At 36.6% G+C, this 20954-nt stretch overlaps 2 protein-coding genes across 12 annotated transcripts in view; both read right to left on the bottom strand.

Moving 5' to 3' along the window:
* Positions 1-20954, bottom strand: part of RABGAP1 (RAB GTPase activating protein 1) — a 163965-nt gene that overhangs the window by 68817 nt on the left and 74194 nt on the right. The window lies entirely within an intron of this gene.
* On the bottom strand, positions 6689-7894 carry GPR21 (G protein-coupled receptor 21). Its single transcript, XM_057499019.1, has one exon. It carries the CDS (start codon positions 7755-7757, stop codon positions 6708-6710), a length of 1050 nt encoding a protein of 349 aa, XP_057355002.1. The 5' UTR covers positions 7758-7894; the 3' UTR covers positions 6689-6707.

Here is a 20954-nt window from a genome sequence, read left to right as displayed (position 1 = left end):
TTGCATACTCAATCTGCTATATTTAGTATTAGTATCTTTTTAAATAATTTAATAAATAGCATACTCAATCTGCTTTATTTAGTATTAGTCTGTCATGTTTTTCAGGTCTAGACACTAGTTAATGTATTAATAAAAGTTTCTTATTCCCTCTAAGCCTAAAGTTCCTCATCTAGAAAACAGAATAATAAAAAAACCTACCTGATAGGTTTCAGTAAGATTTAAATGAGGTAAGAATGTAGGCTTTGGAGTCAGAAAGACCTGGGTTTGAATCCTAGATCTTCCACTTATTTAACTGTGTGACTCGGCAACACTAAATCTCGGTTTCCTCATCTATATCATGGAATTAGTAATGGTCACTAGTTCATACAGTAATGGATTAAATAAGACAAAGTTTATAAAATTCTCATGAAACACAGTAAGTCTCAATTAACATTTACATCATTTATGCTTCCAATACCTAAAATTACACATAGAAACATGCCTCCCTCTTCAGTCTGTTTTAACCTTATTCACTCAGGGCTTGGCTGAGTAAAGCCAAATTCCAGCTCCTCTGCAAAAGTTGCACAGTATAACAGGAAAAGGCAATGGATTAGGAAGTAGGAAGTCTGCATATTATCACAAATAGATGTGTGGCCCCTGTACTGGTAAAAGAGAAACTCGGACTAAATAAATGATTTCTAAGGTCTTTTACAGCTCAATTGTCGCTCCCCATCTTCTTTTGTTAGACATGATTTGACATTCTATATTTAATATTTCATTTCTAGTTATCTGATACTGTTAATTTTTATAGGCATTTTCATGTATCTTGCTTTTCCAACTAGACATTATATAGGCACTACATGAAACCCAAGATTTCCCCAAACTAACAAAAAGTAGTAAGGCCATGAATACTGTATCATAGGACAGTATGTTTTATGGCAAAAGATAAGAACAGTGATATAAAACACTTCAAAGAGAAAGAATGAGTAACAGGCTTCTAAGACAAGTAACACTTGCAGAGGATTTTACTAAAAGACAAACAGCAAAAGAAGTTAATTTAAAGAAATAACATGTTAACTAGAAAGTGCACTGGTCAGTATTTGAAGCAGAGATGATTTTAACTTTATTTATAATCACAATGACCAGGTTTTCTGATTATGGAGATGGGACATCAAGTTTATCTGATACCAGTAATGTTTACGTTACAAAACCATACTCTGAGATTCCATCTTCACTAAGCAACATTATGAAAAACTTACCAACAGGAAAAGAATTCCATGAAGCTCTACGAATAGAAAAACACTGCTCCCTATTGCCAGCATCGATTTCTTATTCTAAATTGTAAAGTGACATAATTTTCTATACTGGCATCACGTAAACCAACCCTAAGAAACAGATCCATGATGTGCCAACTGTCTAATTAGCAGGCCTCGGTAATTCCTCCAAATAAGTCACACTGAGGTTTTTTTTTGTAAAGACAGATAGTCACAGTCACAGAATTCTTCCATATGAAACATCTAAAAACGATAAAGTTCCACAAGAAAGAAATCACATGATCCCGGAAGCCAGCTAGCTGTCCTGTCTGGCATATAGCACAGGCTGCTGAGTGCTTCTTAAAATTTCCCTAAAAGCCACTGTTACTGTGTAATACTATTTCGCACACCCTAAAGCAGTATCAGCACTTCCCTCTGAATATATGATCAACAGTGTGTTAAGAAAAGAAAGACAGAGCTAGAAAACTGGTAAGGAATGAATGAGACACAAAGCAAAAGCAGAGTCAACAAAAGTTTCTTTCACCCAGCTGTTCTATTAAGTCTGTCTTTCTTTGTGACTGATTTATAGCCTTCCTGGGAGTAAAATTACCTAGCATACAGAGCATGTGCATTCCCACTCTAGTTTCTTGGTATTAAAAAGAGGTACATTTATTCTGTAAGTCTACAATGGCCTTAACTAAATGGAAGATTGCTTATGGGCTCTGGACTACCTTTTGAACATCACTGCTCTACAATGATTAAAAGTAATAACAGTCACTGTAAGTAATAATCAGAAAGGGTAATTCACTAATTTTGTGAAACTTACTAAAACTTCTGCTCTGAGCTAGGTCCTATTGTCAGGTTTTTGGGAAAAAGACATGAGAGACACTGTCCCTGCCTTTAGAGACTCTGCAAACAAGGAAGTAAATGAAGACAGTTGCATGTTGAATTTGTAGCTACTGTCATTAGAAAGGGGAGGATTTATCACACTTCTCTTCTCAAATTTGGAATTGCTAACTACTATAGAAGAGTCACCTAGCATTGTGCTTCGAAGATCTGAATGCGGGGGAACATGACACTGTCATGTATGACTTCCTCAGATGTAAAACCATGGCTGTACAAATAAACAGTACTCATTTTTCTTTGCAAAGCACTTTATATATTACAAAGTACTTTTATATCCATTATCTAATTGAATCATCAAAGTAACCTTATGAGGGATGAAGAGATTATTTCCTTTTATAAAGAAATTAAGTGCTTTGATAAGTGACCTGCCCTTACAAAACTAGTTTATTAGTAACAAAAACCTTGATTTTTTTTGTGTGTGTGAACTCAGTTATTTTTAGATGAGCACAATTTCATTTCCAAACATGCACTCCTCCCAAAACCTGACCTTCCACCAATGTTTACAGATGGTTTGAATGAATTTAAGGCCTAAGTCTCTACCACTCAAACCCCCAGCTTCTGAGGAATCTGTCTTTAGCACCTCTCTCAATCAGAAAATTAGTGGAGAAATAAACTAGAGCCTTCTGCCCTGGAATGCCAACTCTTGTCTTCAGGAGAAAACATGGAAGTTACGAATAGGCATGCATTTCTTCTACAACCAAAGTCATCCCTGCTAATTGTAGTAATATCCACTGGGCTTTCTGGAGAGTCTTCCCTGCCATGAGTCAAACCCTTGGAAAGGATCTGAAAAGCTGGAGCTGCTGAAGCCCAGGCTGTGGGGCCCGGCTCTATCCCTGGGACTCAAAAACCTTGATTTTTTGATTCTCAGTTCAAAGCTCATTTTAATCATATAATGATGCCCTTGTCACCCAAGCTTTGAAGAAAAGCCAAATGACTTCTTTACAGCCATAGAAATGTCTAAAATATTCCCAGGGTCTTAAAATATAATAATAATATATACAAAATATTTCATTGTCAACCTGAAATAGAAAAATTATGCAAAATTCAACAAAAATGATTTATGAAGACTTAAAAAAAATCTCGTAATACCATGACTCTCCCATCCTTAAACTTTCCCAAAACTGCTATTATATAATATATTCTGGTTTGCCAATAATTTATGTCACAAATATTTTATGATACAAAGCACACAGTCAGTGAAATTAAAACATTCCCTACAAAGCCACTGTGAAGATTTTTCAATCAAATCTGAAAAGCTAAGGAAACTCTCCCAGAAGCCACTCTACTATCTGGGAATCTTTGTAACCCTGTTGTTTCATTTTCAAGTTCAAAGAGGTGGACAATGCATTTATAGTACAAAAATTCAAGTTTTCCCAATCCTTAAAATACTGAGACCATAATTCAAGTAAAAAGGAAAAGCCATTATAAAAGGCTCAAAAAGGAACTTTTACAGCAATAAAGCCTAAAGAAAACCCTTTCCAAAATGGAATGTTGGGTAAGAGTCGACAACAGATCCATGAAAAATTCAAATATCCATTCTGGTGTAAGACAGTTCTTTCATTAAAGTGGAGCATTTGTCCTTTTGTAATTGCTTTTCTTCTCTAAGAGGGGAAAAAACACTTTCACTGCAATCATTGTATGAAAACACATAATTTACAAATATCAATTAGTATAGTCTTACTTTAAAATTTGACTACGAAACAATTTCAACACAATCAACAAAAGCTTATGCTTCCTCTGGCATCAGTCATATGCCATATAAAGTGAATTGTGCTGTCTTACCAAAGCCCTAGGTACTTGAAGTCTAAAAATATACTTTTTTCTTATTCTGAACTAGTCAGATTGGTATTTAAACCAAATATCATCAAATGTTGCACTAAATATGCCAGGATGAAAAGGTTGCTTAAATACAAACTCTCCAAATGTATCACACAGAAACTGCCCCAATCACTGAGGACTGCATGATTGCACCCAGGAGTGTCCCATCTTCCCCAACATGTGTACACTCAAGAAAAGAAAAATTAAAAAGTCTGACAGACAATGAATGTGAGAAAAGATGGGATACCTGGAAGAAACTTTAGAGTTCAAAGAGTCCACTCACTAGAAGATAAGATAAACTGGAAAGACATTTAATACTGAACAAGTATCAGTTAGAGGGAAAAAACTTTGTTTTTCTTTAGAATTACTGTATCTACTTAGTTTCTACTTTAGTTTTAGGCTGACATATTGAAAGAGGTTCTACTGTGAAAAAAAATACCTCTAATATCACCTAAATTTAGTATTAGGACAAAAACATAAAAATCTTTATTAACAAAAGCTCTAATTCAAAGGGTTGTCTTTCCAGTCATTGAAAGATCAGCTTGATTAGCCATTTCTAGAAAATTAATCCAATGGTTGTTCTTTTCTCACAAGACAGAACCCTATTGCAGGAAAACATTAAAAGGGCTCAACCATCCCCCACCACCAAAAGTAAAACCCACTGATTTAACATCAGTTTTCTCTAAAAAAAAATCTTTAAGATTTCTATATAGGCTGAACTGAAAATTCACAAAGCAAACTGTGTAAATTTGAACAAGTTATATTTGCCTACATGGAAAAAAATGAAATTAGACCTGTGCCATGTAAATAAAGGGGAAATGTATACAACTATTTTTCAGAATCCAAACAGAAAAGATTTTCCCACTTCAAATGTCAATTTAAGAAAGCCACTGCTAATGTGACTTGAAATTTCAATACAAGTTCTAAATTTTGAAACAGAATAAAGGTTTCTAATGTTAAATATAAAGAACAAGCAAGTTTTTGGGAAGAACTCAGAATGTGAAGTTGAAATATTTATATAATACTTATTCACTTAAGATAGTTTAAAAGAACACATTTGAGGTTAAAATCAAATTGATATCTAAAAGCCTAAAGTCATAGGAATGTTGTCCATTATTTTAAGAGGGTAGGACGTTTCTAATATCATGATGGAAACCAAAGCATATCTGCCTGTTTTATAAATATCCCTGTCCTTTCTTGGATTCAGAAATCCCCTGTAAACCATTTCCCTTGGGTTTCTTCCATCTTTCATCTCACTGAACACTACTATCGTGTTCCGATTACAACATCTAGCCAAAGGCAGAGATCACGTAAGTCCCCTGAAGACTTCTAAAACATTAAAACCAGTAGAAAAGTAGAGGAAAGACTCTCATGCCTAGAGCTGCTGGGAAATCCTTTTCTCCTTTTAGAAAAATAAACCTCTTGCTCTAAAGAGAATCACTTTTGAGAAAAAACACCACTAGATAATCACTTTTAAGAACAAAATGTCACTACTAGATACAAATACACAGAACTTTCAATTAATAATTCTATAGCATAACAATTGTAAATCCTGTAGATTTTGCTAGTACTTTGGCTTAAAAAAAAAAAAGACGATTCAAGGAAAGAACTGTATACCAAAGGATTTTTCCTCCACAAAGAAATAGGAATAAAAGAGACTGAATCAGAATTTCTCATTCAAATGTAGATTTCTTAATACTAACTAAAAGAATGCTTTTGAAAAGAATTAGTTATTTTATTAGTTGACTATATATAACCACAAAAAGAACATCTCGATTAACCCCGTTCTGTTTTAAAAATGAACTAGTTAAATGTGGAGTATATTTTCTGACTCAATTGCTTAAGATATTTTTCTCACTGATATTGTGATATTTCAAAAGTCTCTGGATAAAAAAGAGAAGACTAAAGATGTATTTTTAGGTGTTTTCACCATCATAAATATGGCAGCCATTAGCCTAACATTTAATTATTTTTCAGCCTATTAAAACACTTTGCTGTAAAAGAGATATCAAGCACAATTCAAATATTCTCAATACACACATACACAAAGGCATGGGCAAAAATACTGCAACACAATCACTTTCTTAGCACACATTTCCTTAGATTTCTGTGAAGAATGGCACAAAAAATAGCACACTTGTACATAAATTCTATGATTTGACTGCATTTTTGCTTCGTGGTTCATCTCAGAATTCTAACATTAATGGCTAAGTGTTCACATTATTCACTCTATTGAGAATTTTCTCAAGAGAATAAGACATAAAACATTTGGCTTTCCAAATAGCAGTGTTGACAACTTGCAGTATAGCTATTATTTGGCATACAGAAATAAAATTTTAAAACCCTGTTAATTCATCACTGTATTTTGTTATCTCCTTTAAAAAAAAATCAATTGTACAAGAAGCCCAAACAGCTGGAAAGAACCCAGAAAAGCGAAAAAAAAATGATGATTTTTGAAAATGCTGTGCTTTTCACACCCAGGTTCAGTCAGGCCAGCTGGAGAGAGGTGTATATGGCTTTATTTATTTTAAATCTTAGAAATGTGGTCATTTCTATGATGTTACAAAAGTTACAACCAAGAGCAATTTATCTTTATTGTCTTGATTCTTCTGATTCAAAAGCACTCTTTAGAAAATGATTTCTGCAAACTTAGAAGGTATTCTGGATGGATCATTTGTTTGCTATCTCACACCCCCCCCCCACCCCCCACCCCCCCCCCACACATCCACACACACCCAGTATCTGACCACTTCAGACATGGCATCCATTAAGGGGACCTTTATTCCTAACTGTGTAAGGGTCCTTAGCTATGGTCTGACTTGCACAAGAAGTACACATGGCCCCTGAGAGGCGCTTTAGTCCCCTTTGGAAGACACTGTTAGAGAGACTATAAATTACACAGTTGCAGAAACTGTTACTAATAGCAAGCCAGGTGGTTAAGAAGGATGCAAAGCGGTTGCTGTGGCCAGTGGAGCTCTCCAATAAGAAGTAGATAATGTATGGCAACCAGAGGATGTAAAATACACTAGTAATTCGGAACAGTACCATAGCATAGCGCTTATCGGGACACGCCTGCACCTCCCCAGTCTCCCCACTCTGGCTGCTGAAGCGGGCTTGCCTTTCGCTGATTTCTTTAGTGTGCTGTTGGCAGATGCGGAAGATGTTGAAATAGGTGAAGCACACAGTGACGGCTGCCGGGGCATATAACATCATCACGATGAACATGGTGAAGTAGGGGTCAGTGTGCCAGGATTCTGCACACCACTGAAACACATCTCCATGATATCCAGGTTTGCCCCAGTGGAAAAAGGAAGGCAGGAAGACCAGGGTGGAGTATAGCCAAATCAGAAAAATACACAGGCGTAGTCTCCAGGGTGTGACCAGGGTATTGTAGGTTAAAGGTTTAGTGATAGCAATGTATCTATCAATGCTGATACAAGCCAGAGAGGCCATGGAGACACTCTTCAGAACTGATACTACAAAGCCAAATACCTGGCAAGACAAGGACTCCTCTACTGGAAGGGGGTAGTGGAGGAGTGATAAAGAAGGGACCAGGCAGCTTACCCCAACCAAGAGGTCAGCATATGCCATAGTCTGGATAAAATAACTTGTATTATGGTGGTTCAACAAAGGTGCACAGTGAAATACAAAAATCACAATGATGTTGCCAGAAATAATCAATACAGTTAGAAAGACAATAATCAATACTTCCAAAAGGCAAAAATCGACAGTTTCTGAATAGCCAAATGCCAAGAGGCAAAAAGGGCGGCTGCTCTGATTACCATCCAAAGTAGAGTTCATCTTGAGCTCAGGAGTAATCTCTCACTTCATGCTGCCGCTTGGCTGCTGCCAACAGTTCAAAAGAGCAGCTGCTGTCATTGCGGTCAGCTCTGTGTGTCTGTAATAATGCCAAAGGAGCCTTAGTCCCCAAGCTCTTGATGCTGTTCTGGTGCATTGCCTGCAGTGCAGTTCCCCTTTAAATCCTTCTTGGAATAGGGAGAACCAGCAGCAGTTGTCTGGCCAGTCCCAGATGCGGCCATAGTACCAGGTTTACCATACACATAGCACCAGGGGAATAAGGCAAACTCTGGATACAATGTCTTCAGGCCAAGGAGGGTAGGGGGCAGGGGCAGAAGAGAAGGGAAGAAGATAAGGAGCTTCAGCAGGAGTTGTAATGAGTCTCCTCTGAACAGCTGATAGAAGAAAAGGAGAGAGCATTTTACATGTTGCATCCAATGCCCTAAACAAAAAACCTGGCTAGTTCAGGCTGGTATCACTCCTCCCACTTCCAATCCCACCCCACCCGGTAAAACTATTCATGGCTATCCTCAGTAGCACCCCACATAACCAGTCCTTACTCTACAGAGGAGGCGCAAGAACAGCGATCTTTCATCAACATAAAACAAAATCAGTCAGAAATCAGATCAATCTAACCCCATTTCCTTTCATTTGAGCCTTTTGGGGGACAAAAGGGAATCGGCTTATAGCATTTCTGAACACGTTTTACTATAATTACCACTAATAAAATTAGCTAAGATAACTTCTTTTCTTCATTGATTCCAATGTAATATTTGTCTCTTTGAAAACATCTCAGCAGAATTTATCTATCTAGCTCAATTTCAGGATATTACCTGTAATCCTGCATGCTGCCGTCCAAACAAAAGCCACAAAACATCCTTAACAGAAAGCCTTGCAAAGCAGGAATGTGCCTCAGCCCGTTTACTGCAGAACTGAGACACAGAGGGAGGGGATAAAGGCGTAGGAGGGGAAGTAGGGAGAAGAGGGGGCTTGGGAAAAGGAAGACGAGGGGGAGGGGAAAGAACACGCCTGTGCAGGCACATACTCAGGCATCTTAGCAGCCCGTTACACTTCATTGTCAGACAAGTGCTCCCCAATTTCCAGACTGCACAGTGGGGGTATAACTTAATGCGCCTGCAGTGCGGTGTTTGAAAGCTGTTTCCTCGTCTGTCTGGAATCCCCCTTTTAGTAGAGGGGCAGAATTTAGTCTGCTAGTAAGGATAAGGAGCCAGGAATCTGATTGAAACACACTGCCAGAGGGGTAATGGTGAGAGGAAATTCCTATTTTTTCTTGTAGCATTTTCCCAAAGAACAAAGAGCAGTGTTAAAGAATGAAAGTCTATTAACAGTGCAAATGAGGAATCATAATTCAGCTGCACAAGAAGTTCTAGCTAGAAAGCTAAATACAGAACATTAATTTTCTCTCATGATTCACTGGATATTGACCAATTTTAAGGAAGATGACCAAAATAACAAGCAAACTTAAAAATCAGTTTCTCAAGAGAAAAAAAAAATCTCACCCATTCTGAATACTACAGAAACAGCACACGTATAGAGTAGGAATTGCACTGTTTCTGTATTCCAGACTATTCCATAGTTTTGGGATATACTGTGTCTTGTTTCTGGTTTGCTGAGAAGTGGTACACAAATACATAAACAGATGGTGGACAAGTATTCATTTCCACCCAGGCTTGAAAATTGCGGGAAGTTTCATGGTACATATTAGCCTTTGTGTGGTAGAATACACAATCTTGTTTGTGCCTACTAAAAGAAATTGATATTATGAAGTTCCACATACTTGGTAGAGCAAAAGAAAAAAAACATGTTGGCATTTATGAGTTCGCAGTCTGCACACCTGGGTAGAGATATGTTATGTGATCCAACTTTCATTTTTAATTTGTTTCATTCACATGGTTTCTTATTGCAGGCAAATTGCTACCCACAATCAGAATTACTTATTTTTTAAGATCTGAAGCACTGTTCTTATTGCATGTAGGCAAGGAATTTAAAGATCTATTGAACATAAGTGTGATAGTTGTATTTGACAGGTCTGACTGGAAAACATGGCAGTGTGGCACAGTACAAAGACCCATGGCAATGAACACCCATCTGGTCCAAATCATTGCTCTAATATTACTTAGCATCTCTTACCCTCGGTTTTATCATCTAATATTGTTCATTTTTCTAATCTATTCATTTCTGCTTGATTAAATATCCAATAGCACATGTACTCCAATGTTCATGAAGAATCAATGGCTCTCCATTGCTTTTTCCAATCTGATCTCACTATTTCACATCTCCCCAAACACCTTGCCCTCCAGTCAAAGCAGGTTGCTCACTATTCTATACATTTGCTATAGATTTTATTTGAACTCCTATTTTTTGAGTGCTTAATAAATACTGAATGACAAAAGGAATGACTTCTCAGAGTTGTATTTCAATAAATGGAAAAAGCATTCACCACAAGTCAGGAGTCCAGGCTTTTCTGACTACGTGTGAATTTGGGCATGTAGCTTATTCTCTCTACATCTCAGGTTTCCATGTATAAAACAGGATGCTTAATGCTGATATAAACAGACATTACATTGGCTGGTAACTTGAAAGAATTAAAATTGTAATAAAAATACAATAAAACTACAAGTTGTTAATTACATTACTACCATTAGTACAATAATAGTTCTTTCAACTTTGTTTTATATTTTAGTAAAACCACTCTTGGAGCTATAATCAGAATAGTCATATAGGAAGCTTAAAAAAAACATTTTCTTCAGAAGAGACAAATTATTAATGATACTGGGGGGGAGTAAACTAAACCTATGTCTTCACAAAAATCTGTACAGTTCTAATCCCACTATCCAATGAAGATAGTGAAGAATGCAGGGGCTAAGTAAAAAACCCACATATAACTTTTTTTTTGTCATCATTAATATATAATTACATGAGCAACATTGCAGTTACTAGATTCTCCCCATTATCAAGTCCCCACCACATACCCCATTACAGTCACTGTCCATCAGCGTAGTAAGATGCGATAGAATCACTACTTGTCTTCTCTGTGCTATACTGCCTTCCCTGTGGCCCCCCACACATATTATGTGTGCTAATCATAATGCCCCTTATTTCCCTTCTCCCTCTCTTCCCACCCATCCTCCCTAGTCCCTTTCCCTTTGGTAACTATTAGTCCATTCTTGGGTTCTGTGATTCTGCTGCTGTTTTGTTCCTTCAGTTTTTTCTTTGTTCTTATACTCCACAGAAGAGTGAAATCATTTGGTACTTGTCTTTCTCTGCCTGGCTTATTTCACTGAGCATTAATACCCTCTAGCTCCATCCATGTTGTTGCAAATGGTGGGATTTGTTTTCTTCTTATGGCTGAGTAGTATTCCATTGTGTATATGTACCACATCTTCTTTATCCATTCATCTACTGATGGACACTTAGGTTGCTTCCATTTCTTGGCTATTGTAAATAGTGCTGCAATAAACATAGGGGTGCATATGTCTTTTTCAAACTGGGCTCTTGCATTCTTAGGGTAAATTTCTAGGAGTGCAATTCCTGGGTCAAATGGTATTTCTAGTTTTAGTTTTTTCAGGAAACTCCATACTGCTTTCCTGTAACTTTTGACTCCCCAAAAACTTAACTACTAATGGTCAACTGCTGACCGATAGCCTTACCAATAACATAAACTGTCAATTAACACTTACTTTGTATATGTATTTTATTGTATTCTTACAAGAAAGTAAGCTAGAGAAAAGAAAATCTCTTTCCAACTGTCACTAATCTCCAAAAATTTTTCCAACATACTTTTCAAAAAAAATATCTGTGTATGTAAGTAGACCTGCATGGTTCAAACCTGTGTTGTTCAAGGGTCAACTGTACATACATTTCCTTTTTAAAATAATGCAGTCTCACCATAAATTTGTTTGTTTTGTAAAAGAATAACTATGTTTGTATATACATGGCTGGAAGGGAACACATTAAAAATCAGCTCTACTTTTCACTGGATAGTGGGATTAGAAATTTTTAGTTTTTTCTTCATGGTTTTCTGTATTTCCTGAATTTCTCCATTTCTATGTACTATATTTATAATCAGGTTAAAAAAAAAAAAAAAGAACCTGGCCACAAGATCCTCCCAGCGCCACATGGTATGGATGATGCCACCTACTTCATGGGGCCCAGTTCTACTTGTTTTTTTTGCCATCAGGACATTCTTTCAGAGAGTCTTTGGTGCTCAATTTAACCAATATGGAACCTCAGAGCCTTGGTTAAAAATTCTTACAGGATAACACTGTATAACTGGATAAACCATAAGAAATTGCCAATATTTAACTATTTCATTTCTGGTTAAATATTTTCTGATCTACAAAAATGGCAACTTCTGCGTGGTTCAACCTAATACTAAAAAATTAGTAATAAAATGACAGAAATAAAGAGAAAGGCAATATGAAAAACAAAAAAGGAAAAAGGCTGTACAAATTATATTTTTTCTTCAAACTATTCAGAAGCTTAACTCTTACAGAGGAGAAAAGATCAACCTCAGGTCCTCAAATTCAGAAGATTCACTTCTGGACATTATCTATCACTTACTATTTGGTAAAAATGAGCTTAAAATATTCACATTTAATTAACATTATTTCAGTGCAACTGATGTGGGTGTATTTAAATAAACATCATTCTGAAACTAATGTGAGGTGCTTTGACTTGGCTTTTATTTCCTCTCTTTCCTTCATCGCCCACATTCATTCAATCACCATGTGCTATGGTTTCTACCTCTGAACTCTCTCTCAAAAAGTATTTCTTTTTCTATCCCTTCTGCCACACCACTACTTCAATCCAAGTCATAATTACCTCTTGTGGATTTACTAATAGCTTACACTGCAATTATTCTTATTCCATTGTAACTCAAGTAAGCAGAATGACTGTTCTAAAACTAATTTAATGACAGTACAAATAATGACTAAGCAGTAATTTATACTTACTTTGGGCTATAAATTATACTAAATGTTTTCACTCATTACCTAAGTTAATTCTAACAACTCTACAAATAAGGTACTATTATTATCCCATTTTACAGATAAAGAACAAACTAATGTCAAATTGACCAATGCAAATAGCTTGAATACAGAACTAGACTTTGAATCAAGACGACCTGTTTTTCGACGGACACTCTAAACCACTTTACATACTCCTTTCTAGGCATGAATATATGATTTGCCTACTTAAAGTGCTTCAGTGACTTTCCAGTGCCTGAAATCTTAAATATGCCTTATTTACGTTTTCTAAGATCTGGCCCCTACATATCTTCTTTGGCCTTATTTCCTTTTACACTATGAAATGGCCAAGTCTTTCTCACCCTTGAGCATGTTTTCCCTCTGACTTTTAACTCCACACATGCCATGCAGCACCCTATTCTACCCCAACAACTCCCTTCCCTGGATAATTCTGAACAAGAGACCTTTTGAACCCTTAGCTAAGAAGTCCTTCTTGTCATTTGCCACAAAGCAATATGTATTTCTCTTAACTCTCATGCAACTTTATTGTAATTGGTTAGTTCATTGTGTACTTCTCTCATTACACCATGGATTAGCCCCAAATCAGGGCGATGGTGTGTTTTATTCATGGACCTATCCATGAGACCTAGCACAGAGCTGGTACACAGTAGGCTTTTAAGATGTTTTTGATTGACTAAGTAACAAATAACTAATAAAACCACAGACAATTCTGCTTTTAGATGGGAAGATCTTTTAAGTAAAAACCTAGTATGACAACTGTTTAATTTACCTGTAACTATTAGGTTGATGCCTATGAAATTGTCTGTTTGTAGAACAAAACCGGTCAAATATCAGCAATTTTAATATGATGAAACCTAGTATGTTTCCAGTCTTATAATTCAGGAAACGTTTACAACTTCATTGACAGATACAACTTACACTCACAATAAGGGACCTGAATAAGAGATGGGATATAGGGACTTAAAATTATTTTCACAAACAATTTAAAGGAAAATGGTTTTGTCTATTTGGGTTGCTATAACAAGAATATCATAAACGGAATGGCTTATAAACAACAGAAATTTATCACAGTTCTGGAGGCTGGGAAGTCTGAGATCAAGATGTTGGCAGACTGGATGTCTGGTCAGTACCCATGGCTATCTCCTGCCATGTTTTCACATGGTTGAAGGGGCAAGGGAGCTCTCGGGGGTCTTTTTTATAAGAATACTAATCCCAGTCATGCGGGCTCTGTCCTCTTGAGCTAATCACCTCCCAAAGGCCTCACCTCCAAATACCATCATGCTGGGGGTTAGGATTTCAACAGATGAATTCTGGGGAGATACAAACATTTAGTCTATATGGGACTATAGCAACTGCTATATGGGTGCAGACAATATGGTTCTTAAAGTCCAGTCACAACAACCTATTTCCTTATAGAATCTGACAGCAAGAGTACTCAGTTATGAAACAGAAGAATCATGGGCTGTTTTGCAGGGCAGGGTTCATACTGTCTATTTTTCCAAAATGTTAAAAGTTTAAAGGAAGATCAACCATTTACTCCAGCAGTTTCATTTCAGAGGAGAGAAAATGAAGGGCCACAGGTGCAGAACCTCATTTGAGTTCATGTAAGTTAGCCGCAGAGCTGACACTAGTAGTCTGGCTTCCATGGCCTGTGCTCTGAAGCTAGTTTTTAACTCCATGGCCAGTGCTTTTTGCTAAATTGGCCCCTTTTTTGTTGGGTTTCCATAGGCAGGTTCATAGGATTAAGTATTACTGAATCTTTGACAATTACCAAATCTACTTTATGGCATGAAACCATATATAAAACACAAACAGAGATTTTTAAATTAAAAAAAAAATCTGTGTAATAATGAAATTATAATTTGATATTTAAGTTGTTTTTCCAGATTGGTAAAATGCAGCTAGGCCTCCAGCCCTTCCCTTGGACAAACAATTAGAAATGTAAATACTGGTTATATGCACTTACTATTAGTTAAGGCTCTGGATAAAAGCTTGAAATTCATGACAAAAGATTCTTACTGCTGATGTTTATTACTAAAACAACTAGAGAAAAACTGCTAGTAGGTTTCTGAAAATACAAGATTGACCAAAAACATCAGAATATGTTGCTATTTCATTATTCTACCATTAAAAGGATCCCTTAGGAAAGCAGTTTTGATTTAAATTTTACTACTAGGCAAAATAAGTGGGACAAAGTCATTGACATAAAAGGTGATAATTGACCAAAAGAAGGAAGGGACAGCAGACAATTCTGAAGTTGGAGCTCAGAAAGTGCTTTCTTTTCCCTCAATTATTAACTCCAACTTATTTGACTCACCAGACCCAGTTAGAGGTCTTAACAACTGGGGTAAGAGAGACCATGGGAGTCCCTGTATATTATTTATTAGGGTTTCTCCATCTGTCTGATAAGTTCTAGGAGGAGACCAGGGTTGATGAGCCCTTGGTCAAAGACTACAAACAGAAAACAAAGAATCTACAGGAGAATTTAGTCTGTAGAAATCTATTTCATGTATGCAAGAGTAGTTCAATATTGAGAAATCTGCCATATATTGACAGATTATGAATTACTCCATTAAGAAATTAAAGAAAATCACATTAAGTGCCAAAAAAGCTCCTGATAAAATTCAGTAGACATTTCTTAAAAAAACAAAAAACAGGATGCTTTCCCAAAGACCGAAAAACTAAAACCATTTTAGTTAAAATCAGGAACTTGATGGAGATGGTAGCTATCACCATCACCATTTAACACTGTCTTAATGCTTCTATCAAATATGAAAACAAACCAAGAAAACTTAGTAGCCCACATAAACAGTGAAAAAAGAAGTGAAACTATTTCTGCTGCTGGTATTATTATATACCTGAAAACCTCACAAGTCGCTAGTAGAAAGTTAGGAGGACATTCAAAATATCAAGAGGAAGATGGATAAAGAATTTTTAGAAAAATCAATGTCTATTCTCTCTACTGTAGCAATTAGCACTTGGAAATGGAAATCAGATGAAAATATTCCATTTGCTATAGCAAAAACAGGTTAAGATAACTCTTAGGAATAAATTAAACAAAAGAGGCCCGATACATATGTGAAGATAACATATGTAATGAAGTTGTTGACAAAAAAATAAGATCTGAACAAATGTAAAGACATGCCATATTCTTAGATGTAAACATATGGTAACAATGTAACTTGTACCCTAAATTAATTATGTAAATTAAGTGCAATTTAAGTTAGATTCCTTATATAACTTCACAGGGTGGTGGCAAAATTGGAGAAAATGATTTTAAGATTTGTATGGAAGATTATATATGCAAGAATAAGTAAGCAAAATATTAAATAGGAAATAGTGAAAAAAGACTTGCTTTACTAGATATCAGAACATAACTCAAAGCCTCTTTAACCAGAACAGTATTGGTATAAAACAGAAAAAATAAACAGCACAATCTAGAACTCAATCTCAATATATAGAAGAATTTAAGATATAACAAAGATGGTGGAGTGGCACAACTGGTTATTCATCTGGGACAAAGTAAAACTGGACTGCTATCATATGCCCATATACAAAAATAAATTTCAGATAGATTAAAAATGTAAAAACATAACTCAATAAAAATCTTTCAAGAAAATCTTGGCAACTACATTTACAAAATCTAGAGGTAGGAGAGACCTTAAATCAAGATACAAATTTCTACATAATGTTTTGTATGGCATGAAACCTTAAAAAATTAAAATTTTAGGAAGATATAATGAAGTTACACAGGATTAATGTATCTAATATTCCGAGTGCTCAGAAACTATCTTAAAAACAAAAAATGTACACAGGATATGAAGAGGTAATTTACAGAAGAGCAAATTACTCAAATTTACTGGCAATTGGGGAACTGCAAACTAAAATTATGCTGGCATCACTTACATCCACTGATAGCAAAAATTAAAAACAGTGATAACTAATTTATCACTAATTTGGGAGATAGGTCAGCAGGAATTTTCCTACACTCCTGGTGAAACCCGAATTTTTAAGACTTTCAGAGAAGTAAATTAGATAAAAGTAGATTGAAAATGAAATTAAGTAACCAGTTTAAAAATAATGTTACCCTTTGGTGTAATAATTGACAGTCATAATATAAGTTGGTCACAGAACAGGTAGTACAGCATGGAGAATATAGTCAATGATTCTGCAACATCTTTCTTTGTTGATGGATAGTAACCACACTAGGGGGAGTGAGGATTTAATAATACGGGTAACTCCTGAACCATTGTGTTCTACATGTGAAACCCGTAAGATTGTATATTAATGATATTTCAATTAAGAAAAATGTTACCCTCTGATCCAGCAATCACACTCCTAAGACACTATTCCGTAAAGAAAAATACTTAGAACATGTGTAAGGATGTTTCATAAAACATTATTTAGAGATTAAAAACTAGTCTCTAAAGACTTAGAAACAAAATAAACACAGCTATCAATGGAAGAATAGTCCAATTAAAGACTACACTTTACAAACAAATACATTAGGTGTTTAATGAATTCTGTATATGTCTTTATTTAGCCTCAAGAACAAATAGGAAGGGTAATGGAACAAATATGGAGTCAATCCTGAATTCAAATCCTAACTCTTATTATTATTTGGTAGCTGAATCACTATAAGGAAATTACTTCACTGAATTTCTATTTCTTCATTTCTAAAGTGGAAATAGTAATTACCACTTCACAAAGCTTATTAAGGATTAATGAGATAATGGATATAAAGTGCTTGGTATGGCATCTGACACACTAGTGTTGAAAGGGCAGCTATTATTATGGTTATATAGTTTTTTCTGTCTCGAGGTGAAAAGTCTAAAAATTTTTCACTTAAAAAAAAACAGGGGGGATTGGATTAGAGATGGCACGTGAGAAGTGAGACAGAGGCCCCCTCTTAAAACCACATATAATATGAAAATATGATTAATACAACTAATCCTGAAAGAGCAACAGGAAAGAAGGCTGCGCCAGACTGCATACACCTAGAGAAAAGAGCAGACCCCATGGAAGAGGGTAACGTACAAATCCATGATTTGGCGGGACCCAAGCCCTTCCCTCACCCCAGCTCACAGGCAGGAGAAACAGAGTGGGGAGGGAGTGGAGGCGTGGGACTGCTGAACACCTACTGAACATCCAGATAACCCTGGATATCTGCTCTGGGAGCATGAACCTACACTACATGGTGCTCTGGTGATTAGTGGGTTTGGAAAGCTAAAAGAGGTGGAATGCCTGGAGAGACTGAGATTCCAGCCTCTTGTGGAAAAGAGGGATCCATATCCGGCTGCTCTGGGACAAAAGAAAGGCAGGCAGTCTGAGAGACTTCCTAACAGCCAGAGGACTGCTACAGGGGCAAGGATCGCACAGAGCTTACTGCTCAGGAAAGGACAGGTAGACAAAATTGTCCAGGTGCACTCTGCCTAGCAGGTTGGGAACTTGCAGGAGTTTCAGGTGCTCCATCCACCTGGCTGGATATGCAGCTCCAAAGCCCCTAACTGTGATACACAGCCTGCTGCACCCTCCTCCAGCCAGCCCACCCGTGGGCTCAAAACCAGCAGCCCCTGCCCTGGAGTCAGGCCAGCCAGAGGGAAGCCCCGCCTACAGCAACTACAATCACAAAACAAAGAGGCTTACACCTGAGTGTTCGGCCCACTGGTTCTGGCAGTGGAGACAGGCATAAAAGCTGGGAAGCAGGAAACAGCTCTTTCCTTCCCCCAGGAAGCAACACCATTCCCCTGCAACCCCCGACAATGCTCCAGGGACTGAGCAGCTCCAGAGAGTACAGCTTCTGGGCACTAGAGGGCGCCACATACAAATATGAAACATGAAAGGAACCCACTTCAAACTAAATCGTACAAACACCAGAAAAAGCAAATGAAACCAATCTGATCAATTTTCCTGAAAGAGATTTCAAAATAAAAATCATAAACATGTTCATGGAGGTATTGAAAAATATTCAAGAACTCAGGAATGAATTCTGGTCAGAGATCCAATCATTAAGGAATACAATTGAGGGTTTTAAAAGCAGATAAGGTGGAGGAGACAATAAATGAAAAAGAAATTAGAAAAGGGGAATAAAAGAAGCTGAGGCACAGAGAGAAAAAGTATCTCTAAGAATGAAAGAATATTGGAAGAACTGTGTGACCAAATGGAACAATATTCGTATTATAGGGGTACCGGAAGAAAAAGAGAGAGAAAAAGGAATAGAAAGTGTGTTTGAGGAGGTTATTGTTGAAAACTTCCCCAATCTGGGCAAGCAGATAAGTCTCTCAGATGATGGAGGTACACAGGTTTCTCAACACAAGGGACCCAAGGAACACAACACCAAGACATATAATAATTAAAATGGCTAGGATCATGGATAAAAATAGACTATTAAAAGCAGGCAGAGAGAGAAAAAAGATCACATACAAAGGAAAACCCATCAGACTATCATCAGACTTCTCAGCAGAAACCTTACAGGCCAGAAGGGAGTGGCATGATATATTTAATGCAAAGATGCAGAAGGGCCTTGAACCAACAATACTCTATCCAGCAAGATTATCATTTAAATTTGAAGGAGGGATTGAACAATTCCCAGATAAGCCAAAGCTCAGAGAATTTACCTCCCACAAACTGTCTCTACAGTGTACTTTGGAGGGACTGCTATAGATGGAAGTGTTCCTAAGGCTACATAGCTGACACCAGAGGTAATAAAACCACAGTAAAGAAAGTAGACCAGTGAATTACTAAGCAAATGCAAAATTAAATCAACAACCCCCAAAGTCAGTCAAAGGATAGATAAAGAGTATAGAATATGATACCTAATATACACAGAATGGAGGAGGAAAAAAAAGGAAGAGGAAAAAAAAAGAGACTGAACCTTTAGATTGTGTTTGTAAATAGCATACTAAGTTAAGTTAGAGTCTTAGATAGTAAGGAAGATACCCTTTAACCTTTGGTAACCACGAATCTAAAACCTGTAATGGCAGTAAGTACATACCTATTGATAACCACTCTAAATGTAAATGGTCTGAATGCACCAATCAAAAGAAAGAGTCACTGGATAAAAAAACAAGACCCATCTATATGCTGCCTACAAGAGACTCACTTCAAACCCAAAGACATACAGTGACTAAAAGTGAAGGGATGGAAAAAGATACTTCATGCAACTAATAGGGAGAAAAAAGCTGGAGCTGCAGTACTTGTATCAGACAAAAGACTTCAAAACAAAGAAAGTCACAAGACACAAAAAGGACATTACGTAATATAAAGGGGTCAGTCCAACAAGAGGACATAATCATTATAAATATCTGTGCATCTAACACAGGAGGCATCTACATATGTGAAACAAATACTAACAGAATTAAAGGGAGAAACAGAATGCAATGCATTCATCTAGGAGACTTCAACACTCCACTCACTAAAAAAGGACAGATCAACCAGACAGAAAATAAGGAGACAGAGGCACTGAACAACACATTAGAACAGATGGAGCTAACAGACATCTACAGAACTCTACACCCAAAAGCAGCAGGATACACATTCTTCTCAAGTGCACATGGAACATTTTCAAGAATAGATCATATACTAGGCCACAAAAAGAGCCTCAATAAATTCAAAATGACTGGAATTGTACCAACCATTTCTCAGACCACAGAAGTATGAAACTAGAAATAAATTATGCAAAAAAAATGAAAAATCCCACAAACACATGGAGGCTTAACAATATGCTCCTAAATAACCAATGGATCAATGGTCAAATAGAAACAGAGATCAAGCAATATATGGAGACAACTGACAACAATAATTCTACACAACAAAATCTGTGGGATGCAGTGAAGGCCATGCTAAGAGGGAAGTACACTGCAATACAGGCCTACCTCAGGAAAGAAGAACAATCCCATATGAACAGTCTAATATCACAATTAATGAAACTAGAAAAAGAAGAACAAATGAGGCCCAAAGTCAGAAGAAGGAGGGACATAATAAAAATTAGAGCATAAATAAATAAAATCGAGAAGAATAAAACAATAGAAAGAATCAATGAAAGCTGGAGCTGGATCTTTGAAAAAATTAAAAAATTAGACAAACCCATAGCCAGACTTACCAAGAAAAAAAGAGTCTACACATAAACAGAATCAGAAATGAGAAAGGAAAAATCACTATGGACACCACAAAAATACAAAGAATTAGTAGA

The sequence above is a fragment of the Manis pentadactyla genome, chromosome 3 (genome assembly GCF_030020395.1).
Source record: "Manis pentadactyla isolate mManPen7 chromosome 3, mManPen7.hap1, whole genome shotgun sequence".
Classification (NCBI taxonomy): domain Eukaryota; kingdom Metazoa; phylum Chordata; class Mammalia; order Pholidota; family Manidae; genus Manis; species Manis pentadactyla.
The sequence above is the reverse complement of the archived record's forward strand: the minus strand, read 5'-3'. Positions and strand labels throughout refer to the sequence as shown.